General features: G+C 31.8%; 1 protein-coding gene across 2 annotated transcripts; it reads right to left on the bottom strand.

Annotated features, from left to right (window-relative positions):
- Nucleotides 1-12436: 12436 nt before the first annotated feature.
- Nucleotides 12437-17168, bottom strand: LOC118045567 (isocitrate dehydrogenase [NAD] regulatory subunit 1, mitochondrial). Of its 2 annotated transcripts, none has more exons than XM_035054232.2 (4): nt 16493-17168; nt 14784-15011; nt 14292-14370; nt 12437-13013 (listed from the first exon to the last, which is right to left on the bottom strand). In XM_035054232.2, the coding sequence occupies exons 1-4, from the start codon at nt 16997-16999 to the stop codon at nt 12739-12741; spliced, it is 1089 nt and encodes a 362-aa protein (XP_034910123.1). In that variant the 5' UTR covers nt 17000-17168; the 3' UTR covers nt 12437-12738. The 2 variants fall into 2 exon arrangements, with proteins under 2 accessions (XP_034910123.1, XP_034910122.1); XM_035054231.2 differs by having other exon boundaries at nt 14784-15023; nt 16493-17166.
- Between the last annotated feature and the right edge of the window lie 6307 nt (nt 17169-23475).

Below are 23475 nucleotides of genomic sequence, written 5' to 3'. Positions count from 1 at the left end.
CATCACCAGAAAAGCCTCAACCACCTCAACCCAATGTTGAAATAAAAAACATTACCCAATACACAGATGGCAAAGTCAAATTATCTTTCCATCGTCACTCTACAAGTTCTAGATTCTCAGAAGCCTCTTCTTCTTCCAGTACAATAGATCTGGGAAGAATTTCCAAAATCCCTTCTGTTATCAATATCCCTTATCACCAAACCTCTCCAAGAAAATCTACATCCGATATCTCCCTTCTACTAGTTTCCAAAATGCAGACTATACTACAAATATCCTAAAACCTGTCCATACAAATCTTGAACAATCCTCTCCTCCAACTTCAGCAACCTTTTCAACCATTACTGAAAATATCCAAAACGAGCTGAATGTATTAACCTCAGAAAAACACTTTGTTCTTGACAAAACTCTCTTCCAAAAGGATTTCTATTCTGCCTATAACTCTACAAAACGAATTTGGTTTTTCCAAAACTTTTTACAACAAAGAAGTGAGATACAAACGCAATTTTATAATTTCATTAAGTTACATAAAATACAGATTCTATTCTTTGATTGGTTTGAATTATATTATGCATCTGAACATCGCATTGCATATCTTTTTGCATCCATTAAACATGCATGCCCAGTTACATCAAGATCAAAAACCCCGTCTTTAAACCTTACCAAATTACAAAAACAAGCCAAACACAACTCCAAGAAAACCAGACAGACTTTCTTAAAGCCATCAAAACACATTTACAACACCTTGACAGTTCATCTTTAATTGTCCCAGATACACCACAAACAACTAACCCTTCCACCTCTACAAATCAAGTCAGTACTCTACAAAAAAGCCCTGAGGCATCTTCTGATGAAAGTACTTCTCCAAACCAACCTCTTACACTTAACAAACTTACATGGCAAACTCCAAAAACATCCACTGCTCCGGACATTTCCATAACCACTGAACCAACTATCCTTACTCAACACAAATATAATGCCTCTTCCCTCTATGAATGGAATATAGATGGAATGTCGGAATACAATATCCTCAACACCCTCCAGCAAATGATTATGGCAACCAATGCCTACAAAACCCAAACAGGAACCTCAGACAAAGCTATTGCTGAACTCCTTATTGCTGGTTTTTCTGGTCAGTTAAAAGGATGGTGGGACTACCATCTAACTAAAACTGATCACCTACATATCCTAAACTCCTTCCAAACATATGAAGACCAAACACCCATCCTTGACCCGACCGGAAACACTATTCAAGATGCTATATCCACCTTTATTCTTACAATCTCCTTACACTTTGTTGGAGACCCTTCTCATCTGAAAGACAAAAATGCTGAACTCCTTTCCAATCTCAGGTGTAAGAAGCTCAGTGACTTTCAATGGTACAAAAACACCTTCCTTACCCGTGTCATGCTTAGGGAAGATTCAAACCAACCCTTTTGGAAAGAAAAATTCCTTGCCGGTCTACCTATTCTCTTAGGAGAAAAGGTTCGAAACAAAATCAAAGACACCTTTACAACAAAAACCATACTATATGACCAGCTCACATATGGTGAACTTGTAAGTTTCACCCAAAAAAGAAGGTATTAAGATCTGAGGATCTTAAACTCCAGAAACACCTAAAGTGGGAAATGAAACGTACCAGACAAGAACTTGGTAGTTTCTGCCACCAGTTCGACCTTTCCACTAAAAAACCCTCCTGCAGCGGAAACTGCTCACAACCAAGAAAACATCCAAGCCACAAACCTCCTTATAAACGATCAGCCTATAAAAATCGACAACAATTTTATTCCAAACCGGATTCACCTTACTACAAAAAGCCCTACAAATTTACCAAACCCCAAAGACCTTTTCAGTCAAAACCCAAACCAAAATTTGACCCCAAAAACGTTACCTGTTACAAATGCAACCAGAAAGGACATACGTCCCGTTTTTGTAAAGTCAATACAAAACTCCATGAGCTTCAAATAAATGAAGATACCATCAACCAACTACAAAATCTCTACATTGAAGCTAGAGACACTGACCACTCTTCTTCAAACACTTCTGAAGAAGAATTTCAAATTGATGAAATAGCAACTACCAGTGCTGCTTCGGATACCTCTACCAATTCCAAACAAATCAACGTCTTAACCCAAGACCAGGAATTCATTCTTGAAGCTATCAAAAGACTTGATGATCCTCACCTTCAAAAGACCTATCTAGACAAATTATTGAAAGATTTCAATCAGCCAAAAAACCCTCCATCATCTAGCCGCTCTATATTACCCTCTAATAGCACCAATACCTATGATCTTACAAAAATCCTTAATAAAAAGAAATCCAAAACCACTGTTACCATTCCAGAATTACATTCTAAGATAAAAACCCTCAAATCTATTACAATCCCTTAAACAAGCCCAACAAAAAGACTCTGCCATACTACAACATCTTTTATCCAAAATTGAAAGCCAGTCTGATAGTGAGTCTGATACAGAAGATCAGACCATTGAAACTCATGCATTACCACATACACTTACAAATATTGAGCATATTCCAGATGATTTTCTAAATGTATTAACATAAATATCTTCCAAAAAATATTTAATTAGCATTACTCTTATTTTCTCAGAAGATTTCAAACTTGACACCATCGTCTTATTTGACACAGGTGCAGATTTGAACTGCATCAAAGAAGGAGTGGTTCCAAAAAGATTTTTGCAAAATACATCTGAAAAACTCTCTGCTGCTAATAATTCAAAATTACATATTGCAAGAAAAACTCAAGCCTCTGTTTTCAACAAAGGCCTCTTTCTTAAAACATTTTTTGTTGTTACAAAAGATATTAATCATACTATCATTCTCGGTACTCCATTCATTGACATGATCACTCCATATCAAGCACATCATAATTGCATTACCTCCAAAATCAATGGCATCAAACTTGTTTTCCCATTTTTAGAACAGTCTAAGACTAGAAATTTGAATTTAATTAAAGCATGCTCCATACATACTTATCAAATCAATGCACTAATTCATGGCAAACAATTCCATTTACATGATTTACAAAACCATGTTTCTTTTTGTCGTATAACCAAACAACTACAAAACCCTAATTTACAAAAGAAAATCGTTGATTTACAAAATAAGATTGAGCAACAGATTTGTTCGGACTTACCTAATGCTTTTTGAAAAAGAAAACAACACATCGTTGATCTTCCTTATGAAGATAGTTTTTCAGAAAAACTAATCCCTACAAAAGCAAGGCCCATACAAATGAATGCTAATTTAGAACAGCATTGTAGACTTGAAATCCATGATCTCGAGTCTAAAGGTCTTATCTAAAAGCCTCGATCACCCTGGTCGTGTGCTGCCTTCTATGTGAATAAAAACTCTGAAATCGAACGAGGCACACCAAGACTTGTGATCAATTACAAACCTCTGAATACCGCTCTCAAATGGATCAGATATCCAATCCCTAACAAAAAATATTTGTTACAAAAATTGCACTCTGCATTTATATTTTCTAAGTTCGGTATGAAATCTGGCTTTTGGCAAATACAGATTGATCCAAAAGATAGATACAAAACTGCTTTTACAGTTCCCTTTGGTCAATATGAATGGAATGTCATGCCCTTTGGTCTAAAAAATGCTCCATCTGAATTTCAGCGCATCATGAATGACATTTTTAATGCACATTCAAAATTCTGCATTGTTTACATTGACGATGTGCTTATTTTTTCACATTTCATTGATCAACATTTCAAACATTTACATATTTTCTTTCATACTGCCAAACAAAATGGTCTAGTTGTTTCTAAGACCAAAATTTCTCTCTTTCAAACTCGTGTCCGATTCCTAGGCCATTATATTTTCCAAGGCACTGTAACACCAATAGAGAGGTCCCTTACCTTTACAAACAAATTTCTTGATAAGATCACCGATAAAACCCAATTGCAAAGGTTTTTAGGCAGTCTTAATTATGTTTTAGACTACTACCCCAATATTAGCCGTCTAGCAAAACCCTTACATGATAGGTTAAAAACAAACCTCATTCCTTGGTCCGACCTTCATACCAACCTCGTAAAACAGATTAAGAAACAGGTCCAAACCATTCCCCTCCTCCATCTAGTTAACTCGTTAGCTCTTAAGATAGTTGAGACTGATATAAACTAGGAAACAGGCTGCAGGTTATATGGATTTATTTCCCTTAAGACTCAAGCGGGACTTACACCATTCAGTTGCACTCACCTATTATCTAATCTGTCTTCCTACCCGGACCCCAATAGGCTCTGATACCAAATAAAGAACAAATAAAGAACACAAACCGGACTGATAACAATAACAATAACAATAACAATAACAATAACAATAATAGATAACTAAAATAACAAATATGATAAATACTCAGTACGTGGCGTTGTTAGACCTGAGAATGATCTAAAAGATCGGGTCACAGGTTTCCAGCCTATATATTGATTTTTTGAAAAAATCAAAGAAATAATACAAACAGATTTCTGATGTGAATGAACAAGGTAAGACCAACAATGTCAGGATCCTTGATCAAACACAGAGCATACTTAATGTACATAAAATTTAACAACATAAAATTTAACAAGAATATAAATAATGAAAATAGAATCTTACTTAAATTTGTAAATTAACACAAGAGATATTGGGTACAAAGGAGAATTGATATGGGTTACAGGTTATGAGTTACAATGGAGAATAAGGTTTTTTCCTCTGGGAAAATAATAGTCTGTCCTCTAAAGCATTTGGAGTCCCCTTTTATAGACGAGTTGGCATGGAAGAAGCTAAAATGCCTGGTGACAGAAAAGGAAGGTGCCCATGTGATGACAGAAAAGGAAGATGCCCATGTGGTGATGGAGAAGGAAGATGCCCATATGGAGACAGGAAAGGAAGATGCCCATGTGGTGACAGAAGATGCCCATATGGTGACAGAAAAGGAAGATGCCCATGTTTTTTATAGGATCTTCATCTGTTGTCTTGCTTCTACCGACACTGGTTTTGTCTGTTTGTAGTAGTAGTAACAAGTAATAAAAAAGAAAGCCTAAAACAAAAAGGCTTAAAATAAAAAGGGACTCAAAACATGTGAGTCTAAAATAGAGCTCTTGAACAGATGAGCCTAAGAAAGTTTGAATTTTTTTTTTTTAATGTTGCTTGATAGGTGGTAAAATACCAAAACAGTCATCTTCATTATCATTTCCAAGGGAAATGGCAGGAGATGTCGATCCAGATGAGCTGGATTGGGACAAGACCGTGTTCCGGTCTTGGCTTTGTATAATGCTTTAGACTATTTGTAGGTATTCTTCCTCAGTTCTAGCAGAGGCAAGGAGAGCTGCCGTTTGAGCCTTTCTGACTAGAAACTTCGATTGAGGATGATGATCAATGATGGGAGCTGTTTGATGTTTTTGTAACCATTCCGTAACTGCTAATTTGGAACTTTTGGATTCAGTTGCAAAAGAATCCCACCATTTGATTTTGAACTTGCGAACCAAAACTGGATGTCCATTTTGTAAATTATAATCATAGAACCATGAACATACCCACGGCACAAAAAAATTTGAACAGAAAATGAGTAGGGAAGGGAACCTAGATTTGATTGGTTTAGCAGCTAAGATAGCTGAAGACATGAGTTTTGTAGAAGGTTTGGGGCTCTCTGGTTTTGTAGGCTGGGTTTGAGGGGCTTTCCCCTTGTCTTTGGCCTTTGCTTTCGGAGGCATCAAGACCTGTTTTGAAGGAATTCTCGGGTTAGGAAATCTGGAATGGAATTTGAATCTCCTTTAATTTACACAATATCAAAGTAAAAAATGCTTAAAATAGCTTGCTATCGGGCAAAAATTTGTTTTGAAGCAAGATTTTGGACATCTTTTTGCAGAACTTCTTTTGCGAATTTACAATCAACACGTAGAAGAAATTTTTGATTTAGTAAATCACTTTGAAATTTTGTAATACAGAGAACAATTGAAAGGATCTCCTTTTTTATAGTAGAGTAATTTTTCTAGCAATCATTCCAGTGGGCGGATGTGTATTGGAGGATCTGTTCTTTGTTTTTCCTTTGTTAAGAGTTCTTGAGCTAAGGTGCAGGAATACTTCTCTTCCACTTTAGGCTCCCCCCCTCTCCTTGTCCAAACCATTCATGTTGGAGATGGCTTAGATGGTTGTTTTAGGGCTCCAGGTGCCTTATTTGAACAATGTTCCTGGTAACTGTTATAGGCAGGTGTTTTGGGGCATGAGTTGCCCTTCTATGAACAATGTTGCTGGCATGATGTGTCTTTAACAGACACATTTAGGGCATTAATTGAACAAAATATAAGCATGATTAACAGTATTGCTCATCAAAAAGACTTTGGGTTCCTTAGCATCAACTATAAACATGTTTTGTCAAAGATTTGTCAGTGGTGGCATCCAAAACATCCGTACAGGTAACAGGTTTTGATGGCATAATTTAATTTTTTTTTTAATATATTGGTTATTAGAGTTTCTGTTCAACAGATAATGGACAAGTATTTATGCCTCGACTAATCTTAGTAGTTGAGTGAACATGTTGCTGTCATGGACCCAGTATTTTTACCCAGTGTTTCTACAATAATGCTTAGCTGGTCTGGACTTCCCAGGCTAATCAAGCATGCATTGTATGGTTAAAAAAAGGAGCCATAATTTACAAGAGAAATAAATGGGATGTCGTTTATGTTTAGAAAGAGAATACTTGTTTTTCATATCTCAATATCATATACTTATATTGAATTTATATACAAAGAATAGCTGCAGTTAAAGATGGAATGAGTTGTTGTACATAAACTGAGAAAGGAAGGATGATAGGCAAATTAAAAAAGCTAAAGGAGATTTAATGTTTTCTTTTGAAGGCAAACGCTGTCGATTGAAATAGTATAATGAACATTTTATTTCTTAATAAAAATTAATTGTCTAACTATTGAGGGTAATATAATTTTTTTACAAGATCCATTAGTTATTTTTAGATTAACTGGGATATCTCGTTCTTTATACTTTTTTAAAGCCTAATAAAATAATTAAATTACTTTTAAAATTAAAATTTATTTATCTGAAAGTTGGGGTTTTTTTTAGATTTTTACTTTTTAAACTATATTAAAAAGACTAGACTACCTTTAAAAGCAAAGTTTTTGAACTCATATCTAGGGACTTTTGTATTTTCATCCTGGTGTTTTAATGAATATAAAATATTATTTTTAAATCAAATATGGTTGGCTCATGCCAGTTAGTGGAAGAAGTCCATGCTCTTTGAGCGGTGCATGAGGTGTCTTCCCGATAACCAAACACATTATTTTATTTCATTTAATTTTTATACCAAATTTGATCCTCGTTTTGTGTTGTTATTTATTTTGTTTTATAATCATTGTTTTAATTGAGTTTTATTTTTCAATTAAAAATATTTGGATGATTAGGAATTTTGCTTTATGATATTTTCATGTTTTGCTTCTATAAAGTTATTTAGTCTCATAATTCATTTCATGGGTTTTGAAAATTATCCTAATTTGACTTCGGTATTTTTTTAAAATAATTTTTTTATTTCATAATTTGACATCAAATTATTGGGTCATGAACTTCTTGATTTTTTTTGCTTTTTTTTTTTTATGATTTATGGCTTTAGAGCTGTTTTTATAGGCAAAGAGGGAAGGATATAGAGCCTATAAGCTTGGTCATCTTGAACCATTAATGTTTGGAGACAAATCATGGTTTGATTGAAGATGAAGATTAAAACATGTATAGTTTTGAAGCCAGCAATGTAAGGGCATACACAACTCTTATGTTTTGAACAATTTAGGATTACACTTTTGATATGAATTTTGCAGGAGGTTTAGGGCATAAAATAATTGAGTTTTGGTTGGTATGAGAGGACAAATGATAGGGTGTTAGAGGGTTTGAAGTTTATCTTGTTTGGTGGAGAGATAAAGAAGAATCAAAAGCATGAAAGTTGGTACTTGGGCAAGTTTTCTTTTAATTAGAAGAAGATAATGAATAGTGAAATTACAACCTCTTTTAATTCGGTCCCTAAACCTTTGGAACTTTGTAATTGACCCAGTCAGCTTTAATCTTTTGGAATCTTTACAATTTCACCTCTTGTCTTTTTCAATTAGACCTTTAGATTTGAATACTTTTCACATGGTGGTTCTTAGTCTCGAGTTTTTTAAATTTAATCCTCAATTCAAGACCATCAAACTTGTTATAAGAGCGCATGTGGCAATAAGTTTTAATAGATTAAAAGAAAGGAAAAGAAGTCGTTACCTAGAATTAAAGTAACTAGAAAATTTAATGGCTTGTCTTGTAGAGATCAATGGTAAGGGATTGAGTAGAAGGACAGATAACAATCACCCGACAGTATCCTACTTGTGGTATGTTACATTGCATCACCCACTATTTTTTGTTCAGTTAAACATGTTGAGTGTTCAAGAAAAGGGGTAAAAGAAGGAGAAGATGTGTATCTAGATGTTTAAAATATATATTAATCTTTGTCTTGTGTTTGGGGTATTTTAGTTAAATAGTATTTCTTATCTTAACCTGAATTACAAAGCTCGACTCGTGTGCCTGGTCTTTAAAAAGAAAATCCTAAACATGCCTAGACTTAGAAGGTCAGGCTCGCCCACTTGGTAGTTTTTTAAGAAATTGAGTGGATCACATGTCATTAATAGCAACAATTCACGACCATCTTCTTTGGTTGAAAAATAAAAGTATGAGTTTTTGGACCTTGAAAACCCAAAGTTTAACATGTTTCACCTAAAACACTAAAAATATATATCATAGAACCTCCTTAACCCAATTTCCAATTAAAAAACAAAACATATTTTATTTAGCCTAAAGAATCAAAATCAAATTAAATCGAAGTAAACTTTTTAGATCTTGATGTACTTTTTTAGCATGATTAAAGGGTCAAACACTACTAGAAAATTGATGAATACAAATGGAAACACCAACAGGTTTTTTCTGTTGTTATTTTATGATGATATTTACCAACTAAATTTGTTCATCACTAACTTCATCAGTAAACATCAACGGAAATATGTTATTGGTATATACCGAAGGAATCGTAGTAGAAATAAAAGGAATAAAAAAATTCAAATAGTACAATGACATATAAGTTTTTACAGACACAGTTACCGACAGAATTACAATTGGATTTAAATAGGCAAATCATAGTGTGACGTGTCATTTATATCAATAAAATAATCAATAAAGTCACCTTCGAAATAATTCCACTAGTAACTCTATTGGTAATATTTAATAAATGACCTGACGCTCGACCCTCCTCTCTCCTCCTCCCTAATTTCTACTTCCTTAAAATTTATCTACAACAAAACAGCCCCCCTCCCCCCCTTAATCTCAACACAACTTATCCTCCTGCAACTTTTCTAGTCACAACAACTCTCTGTTTGTCAGTATCTGTGTTCTGATTGAAATTTTATTGAGGATTTTCCACCTTAAGCAAGCAAATCTACTCTTTTTTTTTTTTTTTATTTGAACATAATTTTAAAATGTTAATTTCTTTTTTGCATATTTTTGTAGTATATATATTTTATTTGTGTGTTTACTTATTGTATAGATTTATGATTTTGTACATGTTACGGTTTGTTTTAGATTTTGTAAAATTATATTTATTTTTAAATTGTTGAAACTTATATCGAATTATTGATTTAGATGTTTTGTGATGAAATAAATAATAGCTTATTTAATACGTCTATTTTAAATTTTGTCAATTTCATTTTTGAGATGTGATTTTTGTAAATATATACAAATTTGTATCTACGTAGATAATTGATAATGAATTAAGAGAAGTATTAAAGTAGGTTGAATAATCTTGAGCTAAACTAATATTTTTACAAATTTATTTAGTTGACATAGTTAATTAATACATGTTGTCATCATTATTTGATATAGGTTCTATAGAAGTCATGGATGATCGTTCATGAATATATCAAGATTCACCCCAAGTATTGTAGATGATGGATTATTATAATTAGGTTCAGGGTTTTATTAATTACACAATGTCGAATCCAAGAACTATTAATGGATGTTGTATTAAATATCCATGTAAGAGGTGTAAAAATAAAAAGTTTCTCGATCTAGACGTTGTAAGAATACATCTTCGACAAAAAGGGTTCATGGAGAAATACTTGTGTTGGTATGCACACGGAAAACTATTTGTCCCTCACAAGACTATGATAAAAAAGATGGTTGTGTCAACTTTTAGTGTTAGCAATATACATGAAGTTGTAGATGATAATAGTAATTCTTATAGGACTATGGTTATGGATGCAATAAGAATGAATCAAGGTCATGCCGATCAATAGTGGCGGAGCCACATGGGTGCAAAAGGGGGCAATTGCCCCCTTAATTTTTTTTTTAAATGTTTATTATATTAGGATATTAATATAATAAGTTGGGGAGGGTTTGATACATAGAAAGTGAAAAGTTATTGTTTAATTATATTTTAATATAATATATAATATATATTTCCAGCTTATTTACTTAAATTTTTTCCTTTTTTTTTTACTAATTAACAGAGAGGTTTTTTTTTTTTCCTTTTAAGTTGTTGTTGCCTCTTCTTTTTCTCACGTAAAGTTTTTATCAAGTCTAGTAACTTCTTTTCCTTTATGTTTTAGGTAAGCTTTTTTTTTTTTATCTTTTTTATTTATTTCATTATCTAATTTTAATTTTATTTTTTTATAATTAGTTATTAAAGATATTAGAGTTTATGATAATTTAGGGGTTTTAATATGAATGTGTTCAAATATGTTCAAAATAAATGTTTTAATTTTTTAATTTAATCAATTAAATGTTTTTTTTATTATAAATGAATAAATTAATGTTCATGTAAAATCACTATTTTTTGCATCTCTTGTATTGACAGAGTAGATTATTAAAATTATTTAACTAAGGTCTCTTAGTTCACTATAATTATGGAATTAATTATTTAATTGAGGTCTTTTAATTTACAATGTACACGTATTAATTGTTATTTTATATCAAATTTATTTGAATTAATTGTTAACAAGATGCTTGGAGTTAGAAGAGGGTATGGATTTAAATCCCATAAGTTACACTTTCTCTCTCTTAGTATTTTCTCTTATTTGAAGCTAGAATATAATATTAAAACTTGTTTCACATATTTGACTTAATGAATTTATACAACTTTTATGTGTGTGTAGAAATAATTTAAATGTCTAGAAATGATTAAGTATAATTTAATCAACATACTTATTATATATATAATTGAAATGAGTTTTGATAAATTGATGTGTATTTTAAAATGAATATCATATGAAAGATTTAAAATTATTATGCAACTCAACCGACTTTATTATTGTGTTAATTATTATGAAGACATTAATGATAATAATAAAATCACTAGGCTCATCAATTAAATTAACACGTTACTATAAAAGTATTTCAAGTGTAAATCCTTTAAAGATAAATAATCATTCAAAACTTCAAGTTATATAACTCAATTAAGTTAAAAAAAAATCATATTGAAAAGTTACAGTATTTATTATTAATTTACCACTGTCTTAATTTGCCCCCTCATAAAAAAAGCTCTGGCTCCGCCACTGTCAATCAATGTCTAATCATAGATGAAGAACCTAATACAAACACGGCTATGTTTATATATATATATATATATATATATATATATATATATATATATATATATTGAAAGATTCTAACGAACCATTATGAGATTATTGCGCAAATCATAGTAAATTATCAGTCGTTGCTCAGGTGTTCATAATCAAGTCGGATCATGGGTTGAGTGAGCTCAATTATGACAGAATTGTCATTAGGTAATAAGCATTTTATCTGAAGAGAATATGCTGAAATAGAACTTTTATATTGCCAAGTCCATGATGAAACCCCCTAATCTAGGATACCAGAAAATAAATATATGTACAAACTTCTGCATGTTGTATTGCCTTAAAAAATGCTGAGTTGATCAAGTGCAGGATATTTTAACATTCCCGTTATAAACCCAGAACTAGCAGGGAAAAAACTCTTTTCGCACATAAAAAACTTGGATACTAATTAAACTTTAAATGCTTTAAATTTTAAATTTAATGCAATTAAACCCTTGATCTTTCTAGAGTTCAATTTTAATCCCTAAACTTCAATTTGTTGCGATTAACATTTAAATTGACTTCAAAAACTAATTTTCTTTGCAATTAAATCCTCAATAAAATTAATTAAGCCTTTTAAAATTTCAATTAAGTCCTTAAACACCTAAATAAAAATATTTTTACTAATAGAGCCTTTTATCAATCAAAATTAAGTTGTTAATTTTACCAATCTTATACATTTTAGTCTCCTAATTTTTTACTTGTCGATTTGATCCTTCACCACCAGCTTAAACATTCTCTTGTATTTTTGGATCTTGTATTTTTGGATCTTGTATTTTTGGATTTTTTTTGTGGGGTACAAAATAAATAACAGCTTCCACCAAATTAAAATACAAATGAGGCTTCATGTCGAAGCAAACAGGGAATCTGACCATTTTTACAGGTATATAACTCAAATTGAAACATCATATATCATATGGGATTGAGATTATTTTAACCCAACCAGCAAAAAAATGACGATAAAATCTAGAGTGTGGTGGGCAGAAAATCGAACAAAGTTGTGAGCAAGTGTGAGACAAACAATATTTCAAGGTGAAACTTCCAAGCATCACCGGAAAATGTTTTACTAACACCAGCAGCTAAATGAGTAATTAACCAGTCAGTCTAAAGCACCTATGACTGCATCAACAACCTCTTGAGTAGTGCTGGTTCCGCCTAGATCTTTTGTCCGGTAATGACTCTCTGAAATTACCCGTTTGACTGCAGTTTCTAATCGATCAGCGAAAGAAGGGAACTGGAGATGTCTTAGCATCATGGCAGAAGAGAGAAGCAGTGCCACTGGGTTTGCTGTCTTCTGTTCCAGTAGTTTATCATTACCTACATTTCCTGCTGAAGCACCTTGCTCAAAAATAGCATGATCAGCCCCGACATTGCCTGTAATAACCATTTGCTTTCTTAGCATTCCTAGTGATTCTGAAGGAAAAAAACAACTTTGGGCAAGTGGAACAAAATCTTTCTAACAGACCAGGCAGGGAATTATCTTAGCATTGGAAACATCAATTATCAGACACATTTCATTTTGAGCTCAACATTCTCTGGCATTAACCATCTCCAAGATGGGCCACTAATTGCAGTCCTGAATTCCCAATACACTGACAGCTCAATTCATGACCTCAAATGTCTTGGTGAAATGCTCCAGCACTCCTGAGCTCTCAAAGGAGCCAGCGCCACCAGATGAATCATTCATTTTATATTCAGAATAATAGATGTATTATGTAGACTTAATCAATGGGAATGTAGGAATCGGAATGAAAATTAGGGAATCGGAATGGCATTTTAATTTCTACATTGTGTTTAGAATATTAATAAGGAATCAAAATGGAATTTAAATTTTTTAATGTCTAGTTTTTAAGTGAGAGAATAATTGTTAAATAAATAATTTCATCAAAGGTAATGGTAGTAAAAATGATACAAGTAGTGGTGGTGGAGAAGGAGAAAGAGGACAATGAATAGGTGGTGGTGGTATAGTAATTATAGTAACATATTTTGAAAAAATTAATACCACCACAATAAGAGGTGAGGTGATGGTATGAAAGAATAGTGGTGGTAGTAGTTGTTAAATAGAAGTGGAATAATAATAATAATTTGAAAAACAATTAAGCATCAAACCAATGGTGGTGGTGGTAATTGAAATAATATATTATTTTTTTTAGGAAAAAAATCCCATTCTTATTCCTTGTTTTTATTCCCACTTCCCCATGAAACTACAACTATGTTTAATTTTCACTCACTCTTCAGTCTCATTCCTTTCAACCAAACACCTACAAAGTAGGAATAAAACTTTCATTCCCGTTCGCTTTATTCCATTCTTCAAACAGCAACTAAGTGATTTAAAAATATAGAAACCAACTAAAACTTAAACAAGAAACTCTATACAAAACAAAGAGCACCTAAAATCATGATTGTGATACATGTTGTCCTAGTTAAGTTCCTCTATCAAGAAATTTTGCAAAGCATGCAATGTTAAGGTAGCTTAAAGTATTCAATATGAATGAGCTCATTACCATAAAGTAGACATTAGACCAGGAAAAAACTATGATAACCATCGTTTCATGATTACCTACTTGTGTTTTTTCTATCATTAGTATTCCAACAGCACAGAATAATACAATAAACCAAGAAGTTGTGAAGCAAACTATATCCATAGATTACCTCCTGGCATGACTCCAGTGCCACCAGCAATACCTGCAGCGGTATTTGCAACGAGATTGCCATAAAGATTAGGTGTCACCTGCAAATTATAAAACCAGTGATATCAGCCAACAAAGGTAACTTCGTTATCTATCTCCATATTACTAATTAAGAAATGCAAAGGGAAAACTGAAAAATATTGAGATTTGAAAGAAGAGCCAGCAGAGCTTCACAAACCACTATTGATTATAGTTTAAATTTAAAATCTTATGTCAACAAAGAACAGTTTCTAAGAGAATTATTTATTCAAAACAAAACAGCTTACTATTAACTATAAGATTTAATAAAAGAAAATGAAGATAGATTAGAACCGAGTCAACCAAATCTAAGATAACAAGTCAACAGAGGCCATGCAGTCAATGCAATAGTATCACAGCAATTGCTTAAATTTTGCAGAAATAGCTACACAAGTCGCATATAAACTATAGAATTTTCTGGGTGCTTATTCTGTACCATGACATCAAATTGCTCAGGCTTTGAGACAAGTTGCATGCAGCAATTGTCCACAATAATTTCATTGTATTTAATCCCAGGATATTTTGTAGCAACCTCCCTACAAGATTCCAGGAACAAACCATCTGCAAGCTTCATAATGTTTGCTTTGTGCACAGCAGTCACTTTCTTCCGGTTATTCAGGTAAGCATACTCAAAAGCATATTTTGCAATGCGCTCTGAACAGAACTTTGTTATCACCTATCAAATTAGTAAGTATGAGATACAAAAATAATTCCCAAAAATAGAAAATCTGACAAGGTAAAGAAAAAACTAGTTCGTCAATACTCACACAATCCATTTAAAAAAAAAAGCATAGCAAAGATGAAAATTATAGGATAACAAAGTATCTTTTTTCATTCATTTATTTCAATCACAACGCTACAGAACATACAGATATATGAATTTATCCGATGATAATTAGGAGGGATTGTTTATAGTTTCTTCCCTTCATATTCATGAAAGTGGAAAAAAGAACGTTACACAAGCTGCATCAATAGTTCCACAGTGAATCATTGTGCAGAGAAATACGATTTTAAATTTTGAAAGTCCTAAATATTACAAAAGCAAATTCCCAATTCAAAAACACAAACCAAAAGAGCCTTTAACTATACTCAGTCAACATTCAAATTAGAATATTCACTAATTATATACAAAGACTTGAAAGCTAATTCTTCGTTACACCACCCACTTTACTGTGCATCTAGGATTCATATTTCAACATTAATACAAAAGATATTTCTGAATTTAACCATGGTCACTTAACTATGATAAACTCAAACAAAATATCACCAATTTCATTCCCAAAACAAATTAAACAAAATAAATTCAGGACTGAAATCTGAGCAAGAGACCTAACAGAGACTTCCAAGGTTTTTAAAGATAATCGCCCAAACGAACATTCCAATCCTAATCAACACCAATTTCACTCGTATTTTCAATTTGCGAGTTGTGGAACCCATAAAAGCTGAACTCTAAGCCAAAAACTCTTCATGCTTCAATCATAATAATCAATAATCACATTAACAGTAACGCATATTCAATCATAATTAATTACCCCAATTTATCAATCTTCCAAAACTCACACCCAAATTCCATATTCTCAAAACTTAACCATAATCTCGTTAACAAACAACTTATTCAATAACAATTAACACCTGTTTCATCAGGATTTCAAATTTCAACGACCCCATCATTTCACAAGCTATGTGGAACCCACAAGCATACTAAAATCAATCAAAACAATACCAAACAGCAATGATAATTCCATATTTCTGAAATTCTAAGGCTTAACCACAGTTACATTAAGAGCAACATCAACGCATTTAAAGTGTGTTTATTTTTATAGTTCAAAATTGCTTTTAAATTTTTTTTTTTCAATTTTTTTTTATTTTTAAATCGTTTTAATATACTCATCTCAAAAATAAATTTTAAAATATTAAAAAATATATATTATTTTAAAATATTTTCAAAATAAAAATAATCCCAATCATTACCTTAATCATAACCAACACAAAATCATCCAAAATTTCCCCATCATTTCACACTCTATATGCGAGACCCCGCAAACACACTAAAGTGCAAGCAAATTCACATCAAACAACAACATCAATAATAATAATAATAATACCTCTCTAAAATTCTAAAGTTTTAACCATAATCATAAATACCTTAAGACTCTCAACAACACCAGGAACCACTTCATGCTCCAAACCCGCATACTCTCCCTCCGTATTCTCCCTAATAACAACAATATCAACATTCTCATGTCGCGTAGGCAATCCTTGCAGATTAAAACAATTCACAAGCGACGCATATAAATCCAACTCCTTCCTCAATTGCACATTCAATGAACTAACTCCTCCTCCCATAGGCGTCGCCAACCCTCCTTTCAAGCATACTTTGTTTTTCTTTATCGAGTCTATCACTTCTGACGGTACTCTCATCATGTCCCCATGGATGTCGTATTTCTCGAAATACACTGGTGCGTGCATTGCTTCCATGACCTGTTCGACGGCGTTGGTTACTAGAGGACCGATTCCGTCGCCGGGGATCAAGGTTACGGGTCGCGGTGCGCCGTCGCCGGGGCGTGGCATGTAGGTTACGGATCGGCGGAGGGTGGGGGTGGAGGAGGAGGTTAGCAGTTGTTTTAGGACGGGTATGGAGCGCCTAGCCATCGGGTCGGGTCGGGTCGGGTCGGGAGAGGAGCGGAGAGGTTTTTGGTTTTGATTGATTTATGAGGTGTGAGATGGCATGATCGAGGGAATCGAATTAAAGGGGAAGAAGGAAAACGGAGCTGGGAGTGACTTCCTAATTGGAATTTTGTTTTTAATTATGGGTGTAAATTAAATTAAAGGTTGACTAGGATTTTTTTATTTTTTATTTTTCTAGGAGGACTAAAGCAATTGGTTGAGAGGATCCTAAATCAAACTCGTGCATGAAATAATCAATTTAAACTCAATTTGATCTAAAGAATACGCGAAGAGTAGGAAATAAATTAGATTTGATCAAGCTTATTAGTATTTTTAAACTCCTATAATAATAATAATAATAATAATAATAATAATATGATCAAAGATATTTTTTTTGGGAGTAGTAGTTAAGAAATTCTTAAGTTGTTTTTTATTTTTCATATATTAATTTAAAATAAAAAAAATTCACAAATATTTTATTTTTCCTTGAGTTTTCTTAGTCAAGAAAAAAAAGTCTTTGTAAGTATATTATTTCACTTAAAAAAATAAAAATTTTAATATATAGAATTGAGAAAATTCTATTTTGGTTGATAAAAAATATATTTGACTTTTAAACAAGAAAGAGAAAAAAATACATTTTTTGTTGGACCATGACTATGCCATCTTTTATTTATATATATACACGTACACACATTAGATGTCTTGCTCGTGTCGCGGACTTATGAAACAAATATATTTAATGATATTATAATTGTAAATTAACACTAATTAAGTAATATAAACTGAAAATGTGATAGAGTCAATATTACATGACTAGGGAATAAAAAATTGGAGATGGAACAAAATCAATTGTGTGAAAATATTGATATTGCAAAGACACTATAAGAGTAAGGACTTATGTGATTGGAGGAGATTGATTTCATTAATTATATTTTAAAAGTTAAACAACACATTAAATGTTATATCTATCCAAAAACAAAAATCCATTAAAAAAACCATGTATTCACTAATTATTAACAAAACAATGTCACATTAATGTTAAAGAGTAGCATTGTTTTTTAACAGAGTTAAATGTTGTTGGAGTAGTCCATAGGGGCATGCAAAATTGATAGGAAAACAGCCTTTGGAGTTGTTGCATAAACAAAATGATTGTGTGATCCTTACTGATAGAGATCTTTTACGAATGAAAAAGCAACCAGCAGTATTAGTGGTCAAATTAAGAGAAAAAAAAAAAGTTGCAAAGAGGAAGGGAAGGTGGAGATAATGTGTGCCAAGTTGAAAAACAAAAAAAGAAAGTTTAAAAGTACTTCTAAGTGATTTTAAACGGATAAAAAACAAATGTGAAAAAAAAGCTAGAAACCAAGGACATATGGTTTTCATAACTAAACTTGTGTATAGTATCCATTATGAAGAGATGTTAAATAATTGTGTTATTTTTTTATAATTTAATTGGCATTAATAGAATGAACTATCCATGAAACTCGTAACCATTAAAAAATGGTTTATCATAGGCATCTTTTTTTGTCGAAAATCAACTTCAAGTAAAATCGTTTTCCCATCAAGTGAAAGATCTCCATAACAATTGTCACATCATGAGAGGACATCACATATTGAACAGTCAAGAGCTTCAAAACAACATTTGTTATTTATTAGTGTTTCATCCCAAATAATAAGATAATCTATTTAAAGGAGGCAAGAGAGATGTGTGTTTTTCTTGATAGGACATGTTGATGATTCATCAACAGTAAGTGGGATTTTGAATCTTAAATAGGTTGTATGACCACCTTATAGTAAAAGAAGATGTACTACTAGATGAGGCCATAACAAGGACAACTACCCCTTCAAATCTGATGCAATTGATGATGATTATATGGCATAGAAAAGCTTTATCGGTTCTTTCATGCCATGGACAAAGATTAAAGCCTGTTTCTTTTGAAGGATGACTGCAACAACTGAATCATATATTATTTTTTATTCATCATTGAGAAAGGGAAAATTCAATGAATGTTGACTCTTAAGGTTAAATAGATCATAATTAAGTTCTTCTTTTAAAAGCTTGTTCCTAATCTCAGTTAAGAATTGGTCATAGGACATTGGTAATATATGATCTTAAAGTATGATTGCAGTAACATTGAAAATCTGTTCAAGCTCATATAGCACATAGTTTTCTAAGTTGATCGTCAAATAAAATCATATTTGGCATTTTAAAAGATGCCCTCAACCTATAAAGGATGTCATCATGCATTGAATGCCAAAACTGATTGAATAAAACCAAAGGATCAACAACCTCACAAATAAAATAACACTGATAAAAAGTTGTCTAAGCTGTAGAGATGTCATAATTGCGATGACTTCACAAAAATCATTAGACTGTTCTTTATTGTTGCTTAAAGCCCATATGCTTTGTAAGCAAGTTGAAATTTTGGATAAACAATCCCATCAACTTTTCTTAAATCAACAAACCATGTTAACCCTTTAATATGTTTTAAAAGCAATCTTAAGAAATAAAGATCCCTGGCAGCAAGATGCAAATATGTTATACATCTAAGGTTAAACCCCCTTGATCTTATAACCCATTCTTTTTTGCTTGCATCCCATACACACTTACTTGGAAATTCAAAGTAGCAAAGTTCTTATGCATCAAAATGTTTTTTGTTTCACTCAAACCATTCAGTAAGCATTGTTTTATTAATACATGGCCTTCCAAAAACAGAATGAAGAGACTCATTACTTGAGAACATAATATTTTGTTGGAAAGGCAAATAAACATGAAGTCTTTCAACTGGAGGGTTTATTGAATGGATAAGAAATTTAAAAAGATGTCAAAAAGCTTTATAACAGAAGATAAAACAACAATTAAAATACGCCTGTATTTCTTCATTCATTTCATTTTAAAGCACTATACAACATCTATCAAGCTTTTTGTTGACATATTTAAACAAATATTTAATGAGAATTGATTCGTAACATATCTCAACATTTGTATGGACATTGTACTACATTAAAAGTTCTCTATTATACAGAACAACATAGTCATTGCAAAACATAATTCCATCATTGAGAACAAAATTATCATGGCATTCATGTTGCTTGTAATAAACAAACTTATTCACACCAAAAACAGTTGAGTCTTTGAATTTTTTTGGAAATAACTTTGCACATCTACCCTCCAGCATGTATTGTGCATTCAGCTTCACAACGTCGCATGAAACATGTATCATGAACTTAAAGACAATTTCATGACATAAAGGATCAATATTCATATTTGGTATTTTAGTCAAAACAATTGAGTCAACTTCATCAGCAGTTAGGTATTTGAACTTAGAGGCAAGCTAAACCAAAATATGTGTATTTTGAAGACCTTTTTTTTAAAAAAACTCAATTGCACATTGACACGACCAAAAGATTGATGTCTTCTCCCAAGTGCAGGAGTGTCGAAGTAATAAATAACCCGGCAAGACCGGGATCGAACCATAGAGAGGTTAATTGTATAAATTATAAATAATAATAATAATACAACAACAATAATAACAATAATATTAATAGTAATAATAATAATAATAATAATAATAATAATAGTAGTAGTACTAGTAGTAGTAGTAGTAGTAATAATAATAATAATAATAATAATAATAATAATAAAGAGAAGGAGGAAGAAGTTGATGAGAATTTTGAGATGGAAGATCAATGTGAGAATTAAACAATGATAAAAACAAGTGTCAAGGTTAGAGGATCCATTAATGGTATTTCAAACAAGTATAGTATAAACTCTTATTACTCAACTGGAAACCACACGCAAAGAATGTTCCAATCAGATGATTTGTCATTAATAGCTCATTATAAATTGTTAACATGATCATATTAATTATCTTATTTAAGTAACACCAAAATTTTAAATATTGTTAGGAATTCATGATGCTAATTTATGTTAACAACAAATCAAGTTCCTTTCATAGCACAGGTGTAGGTAATACCATACGGTTAGACTATGAGAGTGCCAAGCATTTGTTGTACTAAGTGTTATACAACACAAATCTAGATTAACCACTAACAAGGTATTAAGAATTAGTAAGATAAAAAGATAAGACATGTTAATATTAAACATTAAGGTCCATGTTGAGTTTACAATATACTTATTCTTACACCATCAGTGTAACCTTTTCATCTTGACATAATAAACCTAGCTAAACATAATGAAGAAGAGAAACAGAAATAAACAAAATAAGAACATAAATAAGATACAAGTTAACTAAGTAAAGGAAAAGAAATGAAAAGTATAAACAAGATATTAATGAAAGCAAAACTTAAGAATTACAAAAAAAAAAAATAAAGATAGAAAGCAAGATAAAGTTCTTGATCTGAACAACCCAGCCCCTAAATGCATGGCAAATGCCTCATTTTATAAGTCAAATTTTGGAACTATTGATTTGATGACTAATTGTTGAGTGGGTGGCCAATTCTTGACTTGGTGAAAATCCTTATCTTCTTGTCTGAATAAAACGTCATTGCTAACATCAGAACTGGAACCAATAGTACCATGAAAGTTATAGGAAATTATCTTATATTTCTAGGAAAAAAATTGAGGTCATTTGGACTTCTAAAACTCAAGATATGGGCTGAACACTGAACAGTGTCTCGGCTGTAGGACAGATTCAGACTTCTCCGTTGTTGCTATAATTTGGACTTGAAAACGGCCTCTTTAAATCTTGGACTCCACATGAAAGTTGTAGGCCTATGTCTTACCTTTCCATCCATATAAATCAGACCTAAATTTGAGATCTACAACTCCAGATATGACCCAATTACTGAACAGTGTTTCAATTTGGACTACACCAACATCTCTTTTCTAAGTTTGGCCCTCTTTTTATCCTTTCAATTTGAGTACTTAAACTCATCAATCAATCCTTTCATTTATGTGATAGGCCTGCATTTAAGATGGATATTTACCATAAATTAAAGGTATCTTATATTATTAGATATGTTATTATAAATCATGCTTTAGTTAAGGAGTTATTAATACTTCAAATGCAAAATGATGATATAAAACTTTGATAAAAATGCACTTTTAAGTACTAATCACACATACATCTATCAAGGTGCAAAATACAACCAAATAAAAATGAATAAAAAAAATACATGATGAGAAAGAAAAAGAAATGGTTAAGATCCTATTAACAACAATTGTCTTGCCAAAAAGGACACTAGATTTGATGAATTTCAACATATGAAGAACCTTTGCTCTAAAAACACATGTAATTATATTAGGCTTGTCTTTATGCTTATAAACTCTGTCTTTCTTAAACTCTCTTTAGATTTCAGGCCAATTTATATTGCATGTGAATGTGATGAAAAGATCCAGATTTTCATATGCCCTATAAATGGCCATTGCATCTTGGTAATTGTTTATCATGTATCGTGAGCTACCATTTAAAAAAGAAACAACGAATAATTTTTCTAGTTGTGACCCTTGAGCATCCCCTATAAGAACCATTTCATTAATGCCTTGATAGCGCTTAGTTTGAAGATCATTTTGGTTAATTCAAATGTAATCAAGCTTGTTTTCCTCAACATTGGAAAATATGTCAACTAAAAATTATTGGTAAAGACAATCATCTTTTGTAAAATAATTTTATTGGTTATTGACCATTGAGCATCCCCTCTAAGAACAATTTCATTAATGCCTTGATATAGCTCGGTTCAAAGATCATTTTGGTTCATTCTAATGATTTCTTTAACATTGGAAAATGTATCAACTAAAAATTATTACTAAAGACAATCATCTTTTGTAAATAGTGTCTTCACCATATTCCTTTTCATAAATAAGATAAGCATAAAAAATTCTCATTGGCACATTTTGATGCCTTCTAGAAATTTGATCATCATCGCTGGCAAAATTGATTTTAGTCCAATAACCAAATGAAAAGAAGAAGAAGAAGAAAGAATATTGCAAGGCTATAAATTTTGGATGCAATTTAGAGATTCTCTATAAAGTCTCTGACCAACTTTCAATAATGATATCTCATTCTGAACAATAATCACCAATATCTCCAACAATCAAGCCACTAATATCATCCAATGGTGGATCATTATACTGCCTCGAGTCATGAGTTCTTTGACCAAGTAACCATAGTTTGTATTCAGGGTTGTCAAACCTTGACAATCTTTGTGAAGCATGATGAAATAAGCCAACTAAACAGTTAGTTGAATTAAAGCATATCAATAAGATCCTTGACAACATATTCTTTTAAAGCTAAAGCAAAACTCCCACACGAAAAAAAAAATATTTTCTAACCCTATTACAAATAAAAAAAAATATAGTACATGAAATATATAATATGAAAAATATAGAACAAGAAAACTATATCTTCTTTTATTGTTAGAAAATCTTTAGGGTTTCCTTATCATCATTGTGATCTAATACAATTCTGCATGTTAAGTAAGCAATAACAACCAACTTAAAT

The sequence above is a fragment of the Populus alba genome, chromosome 7 (genome assembly GCF_005239225.2).
Source record: "Populus alba chromosome 7, ASM523922v2, whole genome shotgun sequence".
Classification (NCBI taxonomy): domain Eukaryota; kingdom Viridiplantae; phylum Streptophyta; class Magnoliopsida; order Malpighiales; family Salicaceae; genus Populus; species Populus alba.
Note: the sequence above shows the minus strand (reverse complement) of the source record. Positions and strands in the feature narration are given on the sequence as shown.